A 23,814-nucleotide genomic window follows, 5' to 3' on the forward strand; every position below is an offset into this window, starting at 1 on the left:
GGCTACGCCCCGTTAACCCCTGCACGCCTTTGAACATACACAGGCCAGTAGATAGGTGGTCAAGAGGTGCTGCGGGTGGGGAAGGGGAGGGTGTGGTAGGTCCGCGAATGGGGGAAGGCAGAGCCGGATTAAGACCATGGGGGGCCCGGGGTGCTTTAGACAGTGGGGTCCCTATTGAAGAGAGGGGTGGGGGGTGCACCTATTAACGGGGCCTAATGCCCACCATGCGCCCTCGGACCGGGAGGGCCCGACTATAAATGGCCACGGGCCGAGAGGGCCCGACTACATACCCACATGCCGGGAGGGCCTGACTGTACCTACGGGCCTAGTGCCCGATCCCTGACGGTCTAAGGAGGAAAGGGGGGGTGAGTGAGAAACCACCTCACTGAGGCCTCACCTTGTCCGGGTCATCTTCCATCAGGAGCACGGCGTCTTCCGGCCTTTTCAGCGGGCACCGGAGCTCTTCTCCCTCCATCCGGCTGTTCACCGCTCTTCAGCGCGGCCTCCCTCTTCGGCTCTCGCTCGGTGTCTTCTGCGCTCTTCCGCGCGGTCGTCTTCTTCGGCTCCCGCCGGGCATCTGACGTCAGATGGCGTGGGCGGGGCCAATGACCCGGCGAGACAATCTGATTGGCCGGCGCCCCGCGAGCCATGATTTACTCACGGACGGCGCCGGAAAAGAACTCCCGCCGCCAGCGCTTCAGATTGGCTGGCAAAACGGCGCCAAGTTTGAAGCGCCGCTGCACGTCGCCACTTCCAGTCTGGTGCAGGGAAACACCTGGTCCCTACACTGGAGCTCTGATGTGCCCTGGAACACAGGTCACATCTCTACAGCACTACAGATCGGATCGGAAGAGAGATCCGATCTGTGGTGTGGCAGGGGGCCCTTTTGGAAAGGGGGGCCCGTGGATACGTATCCCCGGGACCCCCCCTTAATCCGGCTCTAGGAAAGGTGTGGGTGGGGGAGGGGGCCGGAGGTGCTGTGGTTGGAGGAGTGGCGGCTGCGGGAGTCCGGATGCGCTGTGGCAGGGGAGGGGTGTGATGCGGGTGTGGGTGATACGGATGGGGGAGGGGGTGGGAGTGGCGTGGGTGTTGGAGGGACGTGTGTGGGGGGCGTATGTGGTGGATGCTGTGGGTGTCGCGGGTGGGAGAGGGCCGGGTGGGGTGGAGCATGGGGGGGAGGTGGTTATGGGGGGGAGGTGCAGGGGTGCCGCAGGTGGGGGAGGGGTGTGGGTGCTACGGGTGGGGGAGGGGTGTGTGCCGCGGGTGGGGGACGGATGTAGTGGATGCTGCGGGTGGGGGAGGGGCTGGTGGGGTGTGGGTGTAGCGAGGAGGAGAGGTGGGTATGGGGGGAGGTGCTGTGGGTGGCGGAGGGGGGGGTGCTACGGTTGGGGGAGGGAGTGCAGCGGGAAGGAGGGGGGAGTACCGCGGGTGGGGGGCGGATGGTGTGGGTTCGGCGGGTGGGGTGGATAAGGGAGTGCCGCGGGTGGGGTGGAGGGTGCGTGGGTGTAGGGGGGGGAGATGGGTGTAGGGGGGTGCCGCGGGTGGGAAAGAGAGAGGGTGGGTTTTTTGGATTGTGGGTGCTACGGGTGGGGGATGGATGTGGTGGGTGCCACGGGTGGGGGAGGGGTAGGGGGGTTTCAGCGGGTGAGGGGGGGGGTTGCTACAGGAGGGGGCGGGAGTGCTGCGGGTGGTGGAGGGGCGTGTGTCGCGGATGTGGTGGATGCTGTGGGTGCCGCGAGAGGGGGAGGGGTGTGGGGTGCATCAGGTGGGGGTGGGGACGGGAGTGCAGTGGTTGGGTGAGGGGTGTGTGCCGCGGGTGGGGTGGATGCTGTGGTTACCGCGGGTGGGAGGGTGCGGGGTGCCGCGGGTGGGAGGGTGTGTGGGGTGCCGCGGGCCATGTGGTGCGGGTGGGAGGGCGGCACGAGCCGTGTTCCGCGGGTGGGGGGCTGATGTGTTGGATGCTGTGGGTGGAAGGAGGGCCGTGCGCCGCGGGTGTTGCGGATGTGGTGGATGCTGTGGGTGCCGCGGGTGGGGGAGGGGCGGTGGGGGGCAGGGGGGGAGAAGTGGGTATGGGGGTGGTGCGGGGGTGGCGCGGGTGGGGGAGGGGTGGGGGGTGCAGCAGGTGGTTGAGGGGACGGGAGTGCAGTGGTTGGGTGAGGGGTGTGTGCCGCGGGTGGGATGGATGCTGTGGGTGCCACGCGCCGTGTGGTGCGTGTGGGCGCGGGGCGTGTGCCGCGGGTGGGGGGCTGATGTGTTGGATGCTGTGGGTGGAAGTAGGGCCGTGTGGGGTGCCGCGTGGTGGGAGGGTGCGGGGTGCCACGCGCCGTGTGGTGCGGGTGGGCGCGGGGCGTGTGCCGCGGGTGGAGGGCTGATGTGTTGGATGCTGTGGGTGGAAGTAGGGCCGTGCGCCGCGGGTGGGAGGAGGGCCGTGCGGCGTGGGTGGGGTGCCGCTTGTGGGAGGAGGGCCGTACGGCGCGGGTGGGGTGGAGGGTGCGTCGGTGTAGGGGGGGATGGGTGTAGGGGGGGTGCCGCGGGTGGGGGAGGGGCGGTGGGGGGCAGGGGGGCGGGGAGAAGTGGGTATGGGGGTGGTGCGGGGGTGCTGCGGGTGGGGGAGGGGTGGGGGGTGCAGCAGGTGGGGGATGGGACGGGAGTGCAGTGGTTGGGTGAGGGGTGTGTGCCGCGGGTGGGGTGGATGCTGTGGGTACCGCGGGTGGGAGGGTGCGGGGTGCCACGGGTGGGAGGGTGCGGGGTGCCGTGGGCCGTGTGGTGCGGGTGGGCGCAGGCCGTGTGCCGCGGGTGGGGGGTTGATGTGTTGGAGGCTGTGGGTGGAAGGAGGGCTGTGCGCCGCATGTGGGAGGAGGGCCGTGCGGCGCGGGTGGAGTGCCGCGTGTGGGAGGAGGGCCGTACGGCGCGGGTGGGGTGGAGGGTGCATGGGTGTGGGGGGGGGGGGAGATGGGTGTAGGGGGGGTGCTGCGGGTGGGGGAGAGAGAGGGGGGGTTTTTTGGGTTGTGGGTGCTATGGGTGGGGGATGGATGTGGTGGGTGCCACGGGTGGGGGAGGGGTAGGGGGGGTTCTGCGGGAGGGGGAGGGGCGGGGGGGTGCTACAGGAGGGGACGGGAGTGGTGCGGGTGTTGGAGGGGAGTGTGGGGTGGAGGGTGTGGGGGGGGAGAAGTGGTATGGGGGTGCCGCGGGTGGGGGAGGGGTGGGGGGTGCAGCAGGTGGGGGAGGGGACGGGGGTGCAGTGGTTGGGTGAGGGGTGTGTGCCGCGGGTGGGAGGAGGGCCGTGCGGTGCGGGTGGGATGCGGTGTGCGGCGCAGGTGGGAGGCGGGCCGTGCGGCGCGGGTGGGATGCGGTGTGCGGCGCGTGTGGGAGGAGGGCCGTGCGGCGCGGGTGGGATGCGGTGTGTGCCGCGGGTGAAAGGAGGGCCGTGCGCCGCGGGTGGGGTGAATGCTGTGGGAGGGGGGGCCTCCGGACTGTGCGGTGACTGCGAGTCCGGCTTACAGTCCCCGCTCCCCGGCTGCAGGATCACCATCCGGCTTACAGTCCCCGCTCCCCGGCTGCAGGATCACCAGGGTACGTACAGGGAGTGTACGGGGAGGAGAGAGACAGGGCACTGGGCGGAGACGGGGCGGGGATGGGCGGACCGAGGGAGGGGACTGTTCCTGCCCTGCATGCAGCCACTGTGACTCCGCCCAGCGTTACGGGCACATAGTCACAGACTAAGGCAAATATATAGGAGATAATTACTGTCAAATTATTATTTTTTATTGTACATTGTTTATACACACATTTAAACGTATTTATACAAGACAATACCTTACTTTAAAGTGTGACCTCAAAGCACCTTAGTGCAGAAGTGCTGATATTCGGATGTACATAAAATATACGTGTATGTATTTTATTTAACAACACAACACAAATTCAAACCAAATCCACAACACAAACAGATTAATCACACACTGCAAGGGTCATTCTCCCTCAGTTGACATAAAATGCTGCAAACCATACTTGCCTACCTGACCCTCTCCATGAGAGAGAAAATGCTCTGTTCCTGGACTTTCCTGGTAATGTATGATTGCCATCACCTGTGGTGAGCTAGTTAATTGATAAGAAAGGTGTTTCACCACAGGTGATGGCAATCATACATTACCAGGAAAGTCCAGGAACAGAGCATTTTCTCCCTCATGGAGAGGGTCAGGTAGGCAAGTATGCTGCAAACATGTGAAGTACATACTCCCATTATCTGATTGCCAATCTAAGTGCCTACTCAGTTGACATTTTCAAGGTCATTAGGCTCACTGTCCTCTACAATCGCAAATTCTCTAAACCTAACATAGCTTTGAAGAGCGCCTGCAGCCTTGATTCCAGTTCCATCCTTTTAACATGGCACATGATTGTTGTCAAGGCAACAGAATCCTCCAGTTTATTAAAGTGCTGAAAATGAATTCCACCACTTGGCTAGATAGGGCAAATCTATAATTAATGACACAGCCCTGCATATAAAGACCAAGCTTTGGGTGCGGCTTCATTAACTTCATTAATAGGGCAAAAGCCTTTTTGATCACATGTTGCCGATTGGTTCTTGGCTGAGGGTCTGGTGGTGGCAAATTAAACATTTCCTTGATATATTCCCTTCCTTTGGTGAATGATGAAAAACATTTGAATCTGCTTCCATAGTTTCTAACAATTACAGAAATAGACTGCCACTTGCTATCTACTATAGCTACCAGTACAACAGTACATAATCTTTGCAGTAGATGAAATTGGATCTACTATTTGGAATTTTACCCCAAACTGCCTATTGCTATGACACAATGTGGAAACTCAGTGCTACTGAAAAAACTGTTCACTCGTAGGTCACCATGTGGTACATGTATGATGCCTCCTAAAGAGTGAATAAGTGGCCAAGTGTAGAAGTTGGACAAAAAAGGATGTAGATTCCCACAATGTGCACAGAGCAGCCTATGTGGAGTGCCTTTATTTCAAAGAAGTGGTGTCACCCTACCCCAGAAATTTCTATAGAATGCACGGTATTAAGGAATGGCACAATCACAGGCACTCTATGTTGAAAAATATATTTATATAATAACGTAAGTATAGAGGATGGAGATACTATACGTTCCTTAAACGGTGTTCCTCCATTTTACATGGTATATGGACATTGAGAACAAGTGAAGTACAACCTGCCAAGAAAATATGAATATAAGAATATGAGGAACAACATTTAAGGAAAGTATAGTATCTCCATCCTCTATACTTACATTATATATACAGTGTGTATATATATATATATATATATATATATATATAAATTTGCAATACCCAATATGCACTAGGACAGCCTATTGTTTGATCAATATTAGACAATTGTTTCTATACTGAAGGCGGCAATCCTCAGGTAGTCTCTCTGCTAGCAAAAGACAATAGTAATTTACATGAAAGATGGGGGGTCCTGAGGTGCGCCTGTGATTAATTGGTTGTTAAATTACACCACCATTACCATTAGATTTATCATATATTAAATATATATATATATATATATATATATATAGAACAAAGAAAGAATGACAGCGGCACTCCGTTGAAATAAATCAGAAAACGTGTATTTCAAATTCAGTAAAGCATCACAGTGGTCACATGAAGAACCAACGTTTTGGGGTCCTGGGACCCCTTTGTCAAGGCGTGAACAGCGACTAGGAAACATTACACAAACAGCTGGATGAGATGATGATCAAGTTCCTGAAACGAGGATACCCAGAAGATTTGCTTCTACAGCACAAAAGAAAAGTTCTACAAATCCCCAGGGAACAGCTGCTGCATACCCACAAAAAGGCAAATAAGAATGATGATCGCATAATCTGGCCAACAAATTATACCACCAGTAGCAGTATCATTCAGCAGGCCACTAAGGCCCTATGGCCAATAGTCAGTACTGATACTGACTTAGGGGGCTTTAAAACAAAAAAACCCATGACAAGCTTCCGCCGAGGGAGAAACATCAAGAATTGGGAGGTACGCACCGATATAACCGGATTTAGCAATTATCCGATAACAGGGAGCACCCAACATCGTAAGGGGTGCTATAAGTGTATCCACTGCACCACTTGTAGTCATATGGATACAGGAAAGGCATTCTGACACCCACACAGTGGGAAGTACATCCCCATTATGCATGCGGTAACTTGTACCACGGCCTATGTTGTATACATCATTCGATGCCCATGTGGCTCGTACTATGTGGGTAAAACCATACGCCCTTTTAAGGAGAGAACCACCCAGCATAGATCGGCAATACGAGCAGCGATCCAAAGTGGCAACAGTGACCAACCAGTAGCCAAGCACTTCGCGGAAAGTGGACACACTTTATCAAGTGTCAGATATATGATCATTGACCATCTACCAATAAGCAGACGGAGAGGCGACAGAAACAAACAATTATTAATCTTGGAAGCCAGATGGATCACGAGACTGGACACTGTGGCCCCTAGGGGCCTAAACGAGAAGATCTGTTGGAACAGCCTTATATAGAAAATATAAAATTAATCTATGGTTATAGATAGGGCATGTCTAACATTAAGCATAATATGTGCATATTTGGGGAAAGAATTCTAATATAACCCAATGATTGAGGATGTTACAATGTACATATATTTATTATTATTGTGCATGGTGATCTTTATATATAGATCATACATAACGCCCACTGGGTGTTCCAGTATTATTTTTAACTTTTTACTTTTTCTTATAGAGCTGGGAAGGAGCGGCATTTGCTATTATAGCCAGCGGGACAGTAAGGGCGAGGAGACGCGAGTGCATCCCTAGTTACCACACACGCCTGCAGGGGTTGCCCTGACGATGGGTGGACGCAGCGTACAGGCGCCCCGCTGATCACAGCACTGTCTGGACAACGGGATGACGTCATCGCCGAGCGCCCCCGCACGCCAGGACGCCGAACACCCGCCTGGAGCTCAGGTGAATGGTGATTACACAGGTACTTAGGAGGGTGAGTTAAGTATTACATGTTGTATGTGTTTGTCTTTATATGTTTGTACTATGCATCATATCCTGACGACGGTGCGTGTCGGCACCGAAACGTTGATACACTGAATTGATGTATTATTGAATTTTTAATACACGCTTGCTGCATAAAAAAAGCCTCTGAGTGCCGTTCCATCCAGAAGTCTATACCAGCGGTGAATACCGTTTTTGGATCAGGACACCGGGGTAATTGGACCGTTTATTGAGTGCCGGACCCAGCTTGATTATATATATATATATATATATATATATATATAATATCCCAATAAAGATGACAGCGGCACTCAAGGCTTTGCAAAAATGAAAAACTGTATTCAAAAGTGAATAAACTTTTGAATACAGTTTTTCATTTTTGCAAAGCCTTGAGTGCCGCTGTCATCTTTATTGGGATATTGCATAATTGTTACCAGGAGGCACCAGGGTCACGTTTTGCCATCAGGAGGAGTGCCGGTCCATACCTGCTATATATATATATATATATATATATATATTTATTCAGAAATACATATTAAATATGATGTCTAGAGTACACTGGATATATGAAAAACAAATTTATTTTAAAACATATAAAAAGTTTAAGAAAGACAAAAAATTACTAGTTATACTGTAAAATTAATATATATCACATTAATAGTCAATTGATGGAAACTTTAACTTGAAGTGCTTCCGAAATTTATTTTGATAATCCACCAACGCGTTTCATTGTTTCTGAATTCTTCAGGGGTATTCAACTGTAAAGGAAGATTGTTTCTCTACTATAAATGCAGATAGCTGCAGTAATTCTTGTTAACAATGTGAAAGAAAAGATTGTCTCTTGGTTGGCGCACAACAGAAGATAAGTGAATTATATATAAAATATAACTTTTAATGTTGATCGATTAAAATATGATGTGAAAAATATATAGGAGAAGATTGTACAATAAATAAAATTACTATATCAATTAAAAATGAATTCACTGTGTCTTATTTATTGACAGTTTTATATTACTTATAAGTGTGTTAACTCTTTATGGGACCGAATCCACTAGGTGGTTGTCACAAATTTCTGCCCTTGTTATATTCTCCTGCCACAGGTAAATTCACATGTGTGATGTTATATGCAACAGTTGCTTAAAGGATATGGCCCAATATTGGACAGTATAATATTCTAGCTTTGCACTGCTGACCTTGGTTGTAACCAATTCTTGTCACTTATCCTATATCTGTGGTCATTCAAGTATTATTATGGGACAAGTCAATTGTGCTAATATATGATAGATTGCACTCAGTGGTTTAGGAGCTTATCAGGTTTATAAGACCACGTATCTGTGCAAAGGAATTGTGCTATTATATCCTCCTCAGTATATTATAAATTGTTGCTATCAGATCGATGGTAAATTTCTCAATAAGGTTAAATTACTGTAACAGTGGGCATTGGGGTGGTGCACTATATTCACTCCCTATCAGACATCTTGTACCGGTTGTAAATTCCCCAAATTAATAAAGATACTCATAGTCATTTAGTATTGAGATACATTATTACCATCAGTCACTAGTAGATTTCCCAATATAGTTGGTAGGTTGTGATGGTAGGTATTAGTATAGTACAATATAATTATTCCGTATGGGACATAGAGTGTCACTCATGAATTCCCCAGAACAATAGAGCTGCTCTCAGTATTTTATCAGCACTAAAGTCAGTAAATATAAATGTAGCCAAGGTAACAGGAACACATATCCCTTGGGACCCGCAGTTCATGGCTGATTAGAGTAAGCTGTGTTGTAACATAGTATATTATACAGCGTTACTATTCAGTTCTCAAACAATGTATCACATGCTGTGGCTTATGTATCTAATCTCCTCCCTTTGCAGGAGAGCTCACAGTGGATTGAAATAGGCTGCAATGTGATACTTTATTTTATACAATGTTACTATTAGATCCACGCACAGTGTATCCTATACTGTGGCTGTCTGCAACTTATCCCTTCCACATTCAGGGGAATCAGAATGTGCCACACACCCTGTCAGATTATCACATGGAATATCACAAACAGCTGTTAGAGCATAATTACAACACATTCAATGCGGTGTGGTTGCCCACATAAGTATTTATTTATATATATATATTTGATTTTATTTATAATTATAGTTATGTTGTTAGCTCCGTGTGGTTAGCAAAAACTATCACTAAGAGTATTCACATAAAGCGACTGTGTCGCATATGTACTGTCCCATCCATGACCATATTCCTCACATACGTCCCGTGTGACATACTGTATTAACTATAGCATGGTCTAGGCATTGTTAGTCACATAGAGTATTAAACACAATTTCTTCATATTAATACATTAACATTTAAACACAGTGAACACAGCGGGCATGCTAATGCTGCTCTGAAATGCCCACGTGCACGTTTCACATCAGCTTCGTCAGCGCATACCCGATTGCCCTACCTGGAATGGCTATAAAGGATAAAGGAGCCAGTCACAATCGAGTATATGATCATGTGATTTTCAAATACATTGAACCTGAATAGGGCTTCCTTACTCTTACATCACTGGTCACTTACTATGTATCTCAAACATTCAGTACTCATGGCTGGTTCTCAGGTCATCCCGGGATCCAGGCAACAGCATGAACAGATTAAAGGAAAGACTGGATAGTATCGTAAAGTAATAGGAATATGATCATCCATGAAGGATGAGAATCTTTGTGAGTTCTACATCAATAAAAAATATTTTCTATATAAATCTGTATATTACCGAGTACTCTGATTCCTCCTGTGATTAATGGCACAGTAACGTTTGTTTACATAAAATACATCAATAACATTTTTAATACTGGAGAGGGATAGGCATATTGATAGAATGTATTCCATACTGGTGATTATTACACCCATATTGAGGTTATTAGTTTATATTTAATCGTAGGTAAATTGGCAGTCTATCTCTTGAATCCCTTATAGTGTGTGTGTCATGATGAAATATGAGTCACTATGGATAGTTATTAATTAATAAAGTGTATAAGAGATTGTGAACAAATTAGCCAACAGGTTATTAATTGCTACTGTGCTGATAATATGTATAGTATAAGTGAATAAATTAATACATTTAATAATAAGGGTATTCATTCTTGATGTGTAAATAATTGATGCAAATGTTATAAAAATGTGTGTATAACTCTGAAAAAATAAGTGAATAAAACACACAAACAAAAATAATAAACAAAAGGTGTACATGTGACAAAAATACATATATTTGTGGTGTTCAAAATAATTTGATAAACTGCCATGATTATCTTCAATAACTAATCTTCAATAACTATGATCATGTATATTATAAATGATAAATACATTCATTGTTACTGAACAATTGTAATAACTTATACCTTAAATTAACCCCTAATGTGTGACATCTATTGGGTTATGTATTGTTATTATATGTTCCTTTTATATGAGCCAATACAAAGGCTTCATCCTTCATCCACCTAGGCAATCATGATAATATCTAAGTCTAAGTTGTAATTTCTTACTACAATGAAGAATGGGATAAATGATCCATTTGGAGGAGTCCTCAACCAACCCATGATGTATGGCTCTACTGTATATTGGACCACGAAAAAGCTGAATTACTGGTATTCCCTAAATGAACACAACATTAGAGACTGCGTACATTATATCTTTTTGACTTTTGACCCCCTGAAGAAGGTGTCTGGGGTCATTCAGACGGGCAGGATTCCAAAACTGAGTATTCCTCATATATCTCATGCTGAATGAAAAACACAATACCAGGGCAAATTTTCTTTATAATTGTATGCCCCAGAATAGGTAAATCAATTTCTGGGAATCCGAACTAGACGAATAGAATGTGAGTCAAGATCTGGCCCATACAAGAGGTAGGTTAATATCATCCCTGGGGAGTGTCTGCCCCAGAGTAGATAGATGAATGTGGATCAAGATCTAACCCATACAGAAGGTAAGTTAATGTATTTCCTATGTGCTCATAAAGAAGGTAAGTAACTTTAACAGATGGCAAAATTATTCACAGGGTAACCCTCAATATATTGGACATCATCAATATATCTTAATTAAAGTATGATATGATCAGTATATTTAACACGATTGTCCTGAAAGACCATCTCTCCCACCATCCCAGGTAGAGGCCAGCATACCCACAGGCCATCCCCATAGCTGTGCCTCTAACCTGGAGATAGTACCGTTCATTGTATGTAAAGTAATTTTTGGTAAGTATGAACTCTAATAGGGAGAGGAGAAAGTAATTGAAGTCATGTTGTAGGCTCATATAGAGGAAAAATTTGATTGCTTTGATACTTCTTGTATGGTCGATGCTAGTATACAGACTTTCAATGTCGTAAGTTGCCAACCAAGTGCCCGGGGTCACTATGCTATTCTGGAGTCTTGATAGGACATCTGTTGTGTCCCTGATGTAGGAGGGCAAAGCCAAACCAAAATGTCACAAATACTGGTCAACATAAATGCTTGCTTTTTTATTCAAGCTGCCTACGCCAGGGACTATAGATTTTCGTGGTGGAATAGTCTCATTCTTGTGGACTTTGAGTAAGTATAGAGTTGGGAGTATGGGCTTATCGCTTTTCAGAAAATCAAAATCTTTTCTGGAAATAGTTCCTTGGGGCTACTGCCTGTGTGAAGATATTATTATACTGAATTTGAAAATCAGAGATTGGGTTAAAAATCAATGGTTTGTAACACAAACAGTCTCTCAGCTGTTTATTCAGTTACTTTATATAAAGGGTTCTTGGCAAAAAACCACATTGCCCCCCTTATCCGAGGGCTTATCATGCCATTGGGAGATGTCTATGAGGGCAGATCTTTCATCCCTTGTCAAGTTGTCATTGTTTAGTTGGTGGAAGTTATGTTCTTTAAACAAAACATCCAATCCCTGGATACTAGATCCAAAAAGACTTTGACTGGTGGACAGATTTTAAGGTCTGGAAAAAAGGTGGACTTCTTGATTTTAGATGCATCGAAGGGTTGTAACTCATGGAGATCTCTTTCATTCTCAGTATCGAGTTCTTCTATCATCCTTAGCATAAATTGGTCCTCCATGGTTGATATAGTTATGGGTGCAGGTCCATGTTTGTTCAAAAAAGGTTTCCTTGTTCTTAAAGATTTTTTTCAATAACATTTTTCGGGTGAATACATGAATGACCACAGATATAGGATAAGGGACAAGAATTGGTTACAACCAAGGTCAACGATGTAAAGCTAGAATATTAAACTGTCCAATATTGGGCCATAGCCTTTAAGCAATTGTTGCTTATAACATCAGGTAAATTTACATGTGGCAGGAGAATATAGCAAGGGCAGAAATTTGTGACAACCACCTAGTGGATTCAGTCCCATAAAGAGTTAACACACTTATATGTAATATAAAACTGTCAATAAATAAATGAACACAGTGAATTCATTTTTAATTGATATAGTAATTTTATTTATTGTACAATCTTCTTCTATATATTTTTCACATCTTATTTTAATCGATCAACATTAAAAGTTATATTTTATAAATAATTCACTTTTCTTCTATTGTGTGCCAACCAAGAGACAATATTTTCTTTCACATTGTTACCTTCTACCTTATTGTCTATGGCAGCACCTCCAATGTATGTTCATAAATAAACTACAATACATATGTAAAATGGGGAACTCATAACCTATAGTTAATAAAATGCTAATCCACCATTGACTAGTGCAGAAGATATCCATTTCCCCTTTTCCCTATTCACTAACATTGTATTTCTTGTTATGAAGCTTGAATACAATATCTGAAGTTATTTGAAAGCAGTATCTAAAAACTTTAATCGGAGAGAAAAAAATTTATCCAATGGACAAAAATACTCTTCTATTGGCTACTACCTTTAACCCCCGGCCCCTTAAGAATGGACTTCCGTTCTCCCAGCTAGTAAGAGTGGCACGTATCACCTCGGACAATACAAAATAACCTGAGGCAGAACTTTATTGACCATGGTTATGATCCAGAGAAGTGAAAAAAGCTGTCTCTAAGTGCTTGGAATTGAAACATGAGGATTTACTTATACCTCGGAAGAAAATGGATGATGCAGATTGTCTGTTTTTTTTCCAGCACATATGCGATTATGTCAGGCTTGGTGAAAATAATTGACATATCATACAGACGGACCAGACGCTACATGAGTTTTGCAAAAATACTCCATTCTTTAGTAATAAAAGGAGTAGGAATCTAAAAGAAAGGGTCTCATATTCTGACATCAGTACAAGAGTGGCATCCAATATGGGCTGGCTTTCTCTGCAAGCGGGAGAATTTAAGTGTGGCATTTGTGCTAACTTTATGCCCATCGGAAATAACTTCATGCATCCCACTCTTGGTGACAGATATTGACTTCGACACAAAATGACCTGTGAGACTCGGTATGTGACATACATAATCCTATGTCCATGTAAAAAACTATATGTTGGCAAGACCATACGTATGGCCAAAGAGAGGATCTCCATGCATCATTAGTTGATTAAGAAAGCATCACAATTATTGGAACCAAGCACTCCACCAGTTAGGAGACATTTTGTTAACAGTGGACATACCATCAAGGACTTTAAATTCATGCCACTGGACCATGTGCCATCACTAAGAAGAGGGGCTGATCGCAATAACTTGCTTTTGAAACAGGAGAGTCGTTGGTTTTACGAGTTGAACTCCATGGCCCCAGATGGTCTAAATGAGGAGCTATTGTTATCACCTATTCTATAAGACACTATGGGTGGATCTGTGACCAGGATTACTGATCTTATATTGAATAATATACTTACTGTATGTGATTTACAGGCCGTTTGTTACCTTTTCCACACTGACGGACTCCTACTGTATATGTGTTTTGTTACTTTTTTTGTTTGTCTATGTATAGAACATTAGGATTACGGGATTTTTTATGGATATAAACATGATTTATACACAACCAATGTTAGGGGCCATATGTGTCCTGCTAACTTACATTAGATATGTGGATGTTGTATCATATTGTAGAAGTTGCTATATAGGCTACTATGAACGATATTGGTTGTGTATACATGTTTTAGATATCTACACACTGCTGTTTTGGTAATGTATTTAATAGCGCAATATGCTTGGTATTGTTTATCAATTTAATGAGGTATTTGGATGTTATTTAAACTAATGATAACAACTGTGTTGTGATATGCCTCATGTACTAGATATGGTTTAAGTGTTTTTGCACTTGATTTTGTATAAATTTACATCTATACTCCTTACTCTATGTCATGATCTGTGGGCGTGCATTGTTGTCTGGTTGTTTGGCGACAGGTGGGCTGGTAGCACGGGATTACTTCCGGGTACCACCCCATGCTATGGCTTGCACTTCAGACATCGCCGCTAGTTGCTATGGGATGGGTGTACGGCTGCGCGGATGTCACCAATGTGTGATGTGTTGATGCGGCGGACTCATCACCCTGACAACCAGATCGGGGGTTTGGAGGTGTAGCCTGAGATGCCGATTCGTCACTTCTGGATGATGCCAGGGCACAGAGCCTTGGCGTCCCAGAAGTCCTGACAACATGTGTGTCCATGGATCACTGGCTGGATGAGTGGTGGCTTTTAGTAACAGGTGAGCAAAGTTGCAATTGATTGCTAACATATTTAATAAGCATTATGGGCAATGTTAGATTCACACTCCCCTGATGATGATGAGATTATTTAATATGCCTTATACTATGGGCTAAGTCCTGTCATGCTGATTTTGCACAAATTTTGCACACATGTCATGGATGACATTAAAATGATTGAAATTGAGTGCTGGTCTTGTATGCATCATAGCCCCTGCTGGAGCCTCGTGCTGTGGATCTATTGATATCTGACTTTGCTGACCTGGCACCCGTGAATGGAATACTTTGGTGTTGTGTGGTTTACACTTGTTTTATATATCTAATATATATATATATATATATATATATATATAATGCCTGTGATTGTGCCATTCCTTCATACTGCCTGTGATTGTGCCATTCCTTCATACTGTGTATTCTATACAAGTGTAGAAGTTGCCCATAGAAGCCATTTAGTTTCTAGCTAACACTTATCAAGTAAATTCTACAAAATTATAGGTTGAAGATGATTGGTTGCTATGGGCAACTTCTTTACTAGTCTACTTCTTCACTCTCGAGAAGGCTTGATACATTTAGCCTCTATCTCTACAGTGGGCTTCAGCATTAGCTTTGACCTCCCAAAAACAATTCAGGTCTCTCTCTCTCTCTTGCTATTCTGCATATATTCATTCTGGACAACAAATATGTAGAGGTAACAAACCTGCTCCAATTCCCAGATGTCTGTATTTTATGAAGACATGGGGGGTGGGGTGGGGGGAGATTCAATTGATGGTGGGAAATAAAAAATAAATGCTATTTAATTGCAGGAGAGGAAATGAGACACAGTGATTTCAATAGAAATAGCACTGTACATAGCTAGAAAATATGATGGAGATATAACAATTACTGGTAGTAATAATAACAACTAAAATCTAAGAAATGGGTGCTGTTATTTATTAGATGTACCTTTCCTTGGAAAGCAATAGATGTCTTTAGAATAAATAAGTGCTGTTATTTACTATATGCTTTTCAGAAAGATTTGGAATGGGAATGCACCTTCTATTTATAGGGTAGTGTTCTAATCAAGTAGATCTACAGTTGGAACTTCCCATCTAGTCCCATCGTGTATACTGTACCAAGACATAGAATAAGGGCCCAAAAAGTAAAGAGAGTGGAAGTAAATAACGCGGTAACCCAAAAGCATATACATAATAAGATTAAGATCTCTAGTTAAGGTTAATCTATTCTAGGGTTGGAACAGAAATGGAGATCTAGGGCTAAATGTACTGTAATAGGGTACAAGTATAAACTCGCATAAACTCGCACTATGTAATAGGGTGCACGTTTGTGAGTTTGAGGCTCACAGAAAAGTGAGACAATGTGATCTTAACTGCAGGTAAACTCGCACCATGCAATGTGAGTTTCATTACAAGGTGCGAGTTTGACAGTAGCCTGCAAAGATCAGCAATATTCGTGCAGGTTTCTGTGTGTAAAAGTAATTAAAGTAATTAAAAATCTGAGAAAAAAAACAGTGTGGGGTCCCCTTCCAAAAGCTTAACCAGCCCTGGACTTTTTGAGCCAGTCCTGGTTCAAAAAAATAAAGGTAAAACATTTGTAGGATTCCCCTGTATTTAATGAAGCAACATTGGGCTCTTGGAGTTGTCGCTGGTTCTAAAAATATGGGGAGAAAATTACATATGGGTCCCCCGTATGTTTAGAACCAGCACTGGACCTCACTAACAGGGAGGCAATGCCACACCCAGCAGACACACTTGACAGGTTTCCCCAAGTGAAGCATTCATCCCCTAATTAGCTCAGGCTGGGGATTCCTGGGTAAGAGGAAACCCTCCAACTCGGCACCCTGGGCGGTGGGTAGCAATTAAGTAAAGGTAGAAGTAATATTGTCTTTAACAGGAGAACTAAAGGTCCCAGCAAGCCTCTCCCACATGCCGGTACTTGGAATACCACAAGTGCCAGTATGCAGGTCATCAAGGGCCTGCTGGTACCTGTGGTCCCCCTATAAAATAAACACACTAAAATATAAACTCACATATACTCACCTTATCCCAGGCATGTTCAGTCCACTTCTCCAATTGCGTAGTTTCTGTTGTATAAACTATAGAATATAGACTAATAAAGAAACACTGTTTTGATATAAAGGTAGTACAATGCTTAGTTACAGAAATTACATAAATAAAATGGGCAACAGATTGCATAGACAAAAATATGTTGCAATTTCAAAATAAAAAAGGAAACACACAGAATTACACTTAGCTTTTCTAAGACTGGAGGGAATGGCAGGAAATTCAGGTCCAGGCTTCAAATTAGAACTGATACCCCAAGTCTAACATAATGCAATAGGCTCCCATCCCTTTTATCGTACGAAGGGCCAGATGAAATGAAGTGTGAGTTGGCCAGAGCTGTGGGCTTCCAGCCAAATTCAGACTTTTTTTAAAGCAGCAATCAAGTACAATGCAAAACCATGCCATGTAAATGATTGCCACTTTAAAAAACAATGTCCGTGTTTGGCCGGGAACCCAAAACCTCAGGCCAACATGAACTTCATAACATCCAGCCCCAATTGTCCATCCCCTATCAATAGTGATGTCATGACAAAGTCCCTGATGACTGGCTGGTATGTTAATTAATTCAGGGTTCATTCCAGGACTGTACACATAACTTTTAACCCAAGTACAAATAACTGTACAGAATTTCTCCTATGTACTAGCTATATGACTTTGGAACGTTTATATTAAGCTATAAATTGAATGTAAGCAAGACTGCTCTGTGATGTGTGAATGGTTAGAAACCTGATTTCTCCCAAACCATGTGCCCTAGATGCACCTGAAGGACACCAGTCCAGCATACAGATGCATGTATTTTTCTATGATTTTAGGAACTCTTGCTATAAAATTTTTATGTCACAAATATAAAATATAGTGAGGTCATTAAATCCTGTTTATGTTAAACCACACCGTCTGATCACACTGCTACTTGAATTGCCTAAACTATTTGGGAGAAAGCTAGGCATCGTCAAGTAATCCATATACGGGCTTAGACAAATGCTGTATGCTATGGGAGTGATGCAGGTGTCAGTGCAAGCAGTTGAATTCACAGATGCACAACCACATAGGAGGCCATAGTCAAATGAAGCCATTGCACCTGCCACAAGGTTGGTGTTTTCGATGGTGAAACCGATGGTAGCATATAAGGATGCACCAATCGGCATTACCGCATGCAGGGATGTGGCCACACAGATGGACATGAGCAAAGGAGTTTGTTTTGGCATTTGCATAAAGTTGCAAACAAGCGACTGCCAATAGATGCTGCCATGTGCACTTCAGCATGCAACTCGTATTTAGACCCATAGATTTTACTATGTTAACAACTAGTGCAATTGTGTGTTCACTCTATGAGCTTATTATTCACATGCTTACTATCTGGTCACTCATCAGTGAATTGCAAGACATTTCTGAAAATTAGTTTTGTAAGTACCATTTAAAATGAATTAAAACATTTGTTTTGTTTAAATATAGTATGTGCATTTATAAGCAATGACACAACCATACAGTACACTATAGATAAAAGGACTGACAGTCGCACATATGCATTGTAACTACATGCACACACTTATTTTTCTTTAATACAATAGTTGGTTAATAGAAGAAATGCAAGTGTCTGTGAGGGTTGGCTTGATTTCCATGTAATGATTGTTAGCAGTGAGGCTGGGGGAGGAATGTAGCAGTTACTGTGGTGGCAGGGTGACTTCTCTAGAACTGCCAGTGTTCCTCAAAGGGTTTGATAATTGGGGGGATGGAGAATATTAGATAAAAAGTTCATTTCTGTGTGGAATTATCTTTTAAACATTCCCTTTATGATTATATCTGGCTAAGAATAGCAATCTATATTTGAGGTGGAATAAGTTGCTATTATGTTAATACAAGAAAGGAATATATCACATTTCCTTCAGTTCAAAGTAGAGATGAGCGGTTTTGGATTTAAAGACAGAATTAACACCAGTTCGGTTTTATCCAGATTTTTCTTATCAGCTAGCCAAAACACGTGACATCCGTGAGCCAATAAGATGCCATTTTGAGATCCGAGTAAATCAGAGTAAAACCGAACCTGCTCATCTCTAGTTCAAAGGTGATGTTTAGCTATAATCAGCAAATAAATTTTCTATGGTATGCTTTCTTTCTACATATACTGTACACACATAAGATAATCATACCAAGTTTCAAAGCCATGCTTAAAATAAAGGTGGTGATGGTGTGAAAACAGGAGCTATAATGGAATTAACAGTACAGGCTGTGCTACAATAAGGCGACATTTTGACTTTGATTGCAAGTAAAACAAAGCTTTGCCTATAAATAAATTGTGTAAAGTTACATAAATATGTATGTTAAATATTTATATAGAAATGCAAAAGCCCTCTTACTCACTCACTCACTCACTAACTCATCACTAATTCTCTTACTTCCCAATATGTTAGGAAGATGAAATTTAACACAGGTATTCTTCAGGTGGGAAATAGGAAAATCACGTAATTAGAATTTTCATAAACCTCCCCTAGAGGGGATGAAAAGGAGGCTGACATAATGACGTCATTACGGATGCGTGGCTTGCCCAAACGGACAATCGGATCAAAATTTGGATTGCACCTCCAGTGGGTAGAGTTGAATAAACTAAAAAAATGGTCTTGTCACTTTTTACCATATCTGCTACGGGTGCTCCTCAGGTAACTCCAAGAACCATGGATTAATATTTACTTACATTAACACTTCACAAATTTACATCTCTATAGATTTACCAAATTTTTAATACTCATTTATTTTTACAACCGTGAAAATCAGAAACTCCTGTGCGAATAATGGGTAGAACAGCCAGTAAATAATAAAGATGAACACATAACAAGTTTTGAAATGAGGTTCTTCCTTAGTTGTGGATGTACACTCTAGCTTTCCTATTGTAACTTGCCCTTTAGCAGCCTTGGCTGTAACCAAATAACATGACAATTTAGCACAGTTCAGACACATCCAGCTTTATTGTTCCTGTCAGAAAAGAGTGCAATGATTACATCAAAATACTCCATTTTCTTCTAGCTACTAACAAGAACACACCACAAAATTATAAACAATGGTAGCCAAATTATTTTTTACAGTGACAATGGATTTACAGGTGATAAGAAGTAGTGGAAGAAACTCCAGATGAGAATTTGGCACTATATTCTGGGTACAGCACATATTACACCTTCAGCTCAAGATTATGGAGTACATATGGTAGCACAGCACAGTTCAGAAAGCTCTGCACAGTTCTCACTATAAAGAAAATGGTCCTGATTTGGGAGTAATGCACTAAGGATCATTTCACTGGACCCTTTAAAGAACATGAAACAACTAACAACGGTGTACACATTGTATGATACTTGATTTCTATGCATTTAAAGCATGTAACCTAATTGTAGCAATATTTTGTCCAACAATATCTCTTTGTGTACAATTTGACTCATTTACAGAATTTAATTATGACTAATGTGCACATCTTACCAAGGTACTGTAGGTAAATGTTTAATATTGTAGAAAGCACAGTCAATTGTAACCATTGTATTAATGTGACCCTTACTAAATAGCATTACCCTAAGCAACAAAAAACAAAATAGCACTGCCAGAATAAAGCTCTTAAACAGAGCTACAAAAACCACAGTATGTTCCTATTCTACACAAAGCATGTTTATGGATGTGGGGAAAGTAGGTGGCACAAACAGGCCGAGCCACCCATGCAGTTCGGCCATTTTAGATGTAAAGAGAAATAAAAAAACGTACACTTAGAAAACAATGAAGGTAACCAATATACTATCCACAGAAAAACAATAAAATAATATTTCATCAGTGCTTTGTAAAATGAGAAAATAAATACAAAAAAAAACCCAAAACATATTAAATGATTCATTTTACATTAATTAATGTAACATTACCATTGATGAAATATCTCTACTTACAGTATTGTTATGTGGATTGAGAGGATAGAATATGATTTAGAAACTGCTTTACATACAAATTATTAGTAACTAGCAAGCCAGTAGTTATCAGCAACTAATAATTAGTGACTACTAATTATTAATTAGTAAATAATTAGTAAGTTATAACTACTAGTAGCCAATAACTAGTACTTTAGTAATATCTGTTACTAAATTTGAACAATTAGCCCAACTGTATTCTATTACTCAGTTGTTGACGTTTATAAGCTCTTCTTACCTTGTGTTCTAAAACTTGTGGATGGTTCGTATTCCTAAAAACTGTATTATCTTTACCACCCATCATCTTGATGCAAGAAGATCTAATACAAATGTAAACGTATATTCATACTTGCTTGGGTTGACAGGGACCGCAAACACACCCCAGTAACACCCATTTATCCAGTACTGTATTTATATTAGGTGATGTATCTATAGCACAAGCTGTAAAAGGGCTCATGAGCTGTACTATTCTCACTCACTTAATCATAGTCGCTTCATCATTTCATCTATATACTGTATACTTAAATCCCATTATCACTGCTTAGGAGTCTGCCCATGTTATTTTAAATTTTGCTTCTACGAAATAATGTTAAACTTTTTTAACTTGCTATTACCTAAATGATATCTATTTTTGTCTGAACAGTAGTATTCCTTAATTAATTGGAAAACATGTTCCCTTTGTCTGATCTGAAATATTAAACTTGCGTCCCCACTATTCATGTACATCGTAAAATGTTTGCTGTGAGTGTTGCTTTTCTTCGTTCACTAAACTATTATGTCAGTACTCTAGTGGGTAAAGCTTTCCCCAACACATTGTACAACGGTGCCAGTTCACAAAGTACAATGACAACTATTATAATTGAGCACAAAGCAAGACATTCAATTGCATATGTTTGCATCATCTATCAACAGTGTTTTGAATTTGGCAATGTTTTTAAAAAGAAAAAGTAAAAATGCAATATGTATTTTTGTTTTTTTTTCTATTTTTAAATTGCAAGTTAACAATAAACATAGAACATGCCTTTGTACAAGGTTGTGACTTGGTTACAAATTAACAATAACAATGCACAAAAAAGAAACATATTGTTGTTGTTCATTAGTGACTCCCGCAAGTTTGTATTTAGTTTTGCAACTTCATTGCGGCACATCATCTGAGCTTTGCCCAGGACACTGGAACAGGGAAATCCCTTGTCTACTTGACCTTTTAGTGATTTTCACTTTTACTAGCCTTGGCTTCATGGTTAATGGATCCTGAAGAAAGCCATGGCGAGACAGATCTTGAACTTGTTTGCTTAGCCATGCTGTAGTGGCTAATTACAGTGTAAAACCTTCCTCGTGAGTTGGAATCCTGTGCAGAGTAATAGGCATCAAGGGAGGATGGGATGCATCTCTTATGCTGCAATCAAAAAGAAATGAAAAAATGCCTCTTAAGTGATATACATCATTAATTGAAATGAAATTATTAATATTAAAAAGTGACATTTGTTCATGTTAAATATTCTGGGCTTTCAAAAAAAATGAAACTTGCAAAGTACTGTAATATGAAGGAAGTAGTGCGCTTTGTACTAACGAAGTAAGTACAGTAAGTTTGCATGACTGCTTTTTATGGCCATCATCAGTAGACCTGGGTGTACTATATTCCATCGGGTTTGCATACAAGTCTGAATCTGCCTTGAAGTTTGCGTACGAAAATGATCGCTGATATAACAGGTAATAACATGCTTATTATTCCCCTGTTAAACTAAGACTATAGGGCAGATGTATTAACCTGGAGAAGAAATAAAGAAGTGATAAGCGCAAGGTGATAACGCACCAGTCAATCATTATAGATTTGAAAAATGACAGGAGCCGATTGGCTGGTGCGTTATCACCTTGCACTTATCACTTCTTTATCCCTTCTTTATCACTTCTCCAGGCTTAATACATCTGCCTCATAGAGTCGAAGAACCTGGTAACACAATGCATCCAGTTTTTTCTTACATTCCTTTAAAAAAACAAGAATGCTAGATTTTTTTTATTTCCCTTAATGATAAAATATACATGTACTGTACACTATTTTTTTTACATATGTCTACTGTTTTACTAACAAATTACTAGCATATGATTTCCTATGCTGAAAAAACGTAAAAACAACTACTGTAGTTATTCCATTGTGCTGTATGTGGTTGTGATTTCCGTGAGTTAAACTGCTGTTTTCAAGCTTGCCATATTTACTTTTGTATGTGCTACATTGTATTCAGCTGGAAATCACCACCCATTGTAATTTATGTTCATGTTAGCTAGATGTGTAACTCGCAAGTGCAGGGCCCCATACCATTTTTTTTTATTTTTTTTTTGGTGGTAGGACCACAATGCTAATTAACTCACAGTGGAACTGAATGTCCAAATGTGCAGTGTACATGTGTTTCTTCCTAAGCATGCTCATGGACTTCCATCACCCAAATCCCTCACTGCTGGAGCCCACAGCACCCACATGTTACTAGAGGAGAAAATGCAGTAATCAGAGACATACGTGAAGGCAACTTATACCCCTTTCACATCGCAAAAATAACCCGGTATATTGCAGAGTTTTAGCCGTGTCAACCCGGTTTGAGCTGCAGTGTGAAAGCGCTATTATGAATTTACTGGGTCAAACAACCCGGTATTTCTCATCCCGTTTAAAAAGAAGGATCCTACATGGTTCGGAACCGGTTCATTTGGCAGTGTGAAAGCCTCAGACCTGGTATATTCAACCCGAGAATCTTAAAAAAGAGGCGATAGGTTGTCTCCCTGCATGATGTCACCAGTCTGAACCTGGAAATAACAGGTAGCACTCTGTAAACAGTGGATTAGCCTTTATTATACTGCATTCACAGTGCTACAGTGCTTGTACAATATGGCAACCTGGAGTGAGGATGAAGTTAGGGAGTTGTTGAGGATTAGAGGGGAGGCTGAAATCACCAGCCAAATTACAGGGACTGTAAAGGATGCAATAACTTATAAAAACATCACAAGATGCTTGCAGTGTCTGGTTTGTCGGTCATGATTGCTGCACTACTGAGCACTCCCCAGCCCCTCCTTTTAATATCTTTGAAACCTCATCAATGTGAGACAGAGAAGTCCATTTAAAATGACATCACACTATTTTAAATGGGTGAACCGGGTTCAGTGTGATAGGCACCAACCCGG

At 42.4% G+C, this 23,814-nt stretch overlaps 1 protein-coding gene across 1 annotated transcript in view; it reads right to left on the reverse strand.

Annotated features, from left to right (window-relative positions):
• Positions 1 to 19,655: 19,655 nt before the first annotated feature.
• The window catches only part of NSG2 (neuronal vesicle trafficking associated 2), a 120,854-nt gene continuing 116,695 nt past the window's right edge, over positions 19,656 to 23,814 (reverse strand). Inside the window, exon 5 of the mRNA XM_063928057.1 lies at positions 19,656 to 22,042. Within this exon, the coding sequence (XP_063784127.1) occupies positions 21,851 to 22,042 (192 nt within the window). The 3' untranslated portion in view covers positions 19,656 to 21,850. The remainder of the gene's footprint in view (positions 22,043 to 23,814) is intronic.

This window comes from Pseudophryne corroboree, chromosome 6 (genome assembly GCF_028390025.1).
Source record: "Pseudophryne corroboree isolate aPseCor3 chromosome 6, aPseCor3.hap2, whole genome shotgun sequence".
Taxonomy (NCBI): domain Eukaryota; kingdom Metazoa; phylum Chordata; class Amphibia; order Anura; family Myobatrachidae; genus Pseudophryne; species Pseudophryne corroboree.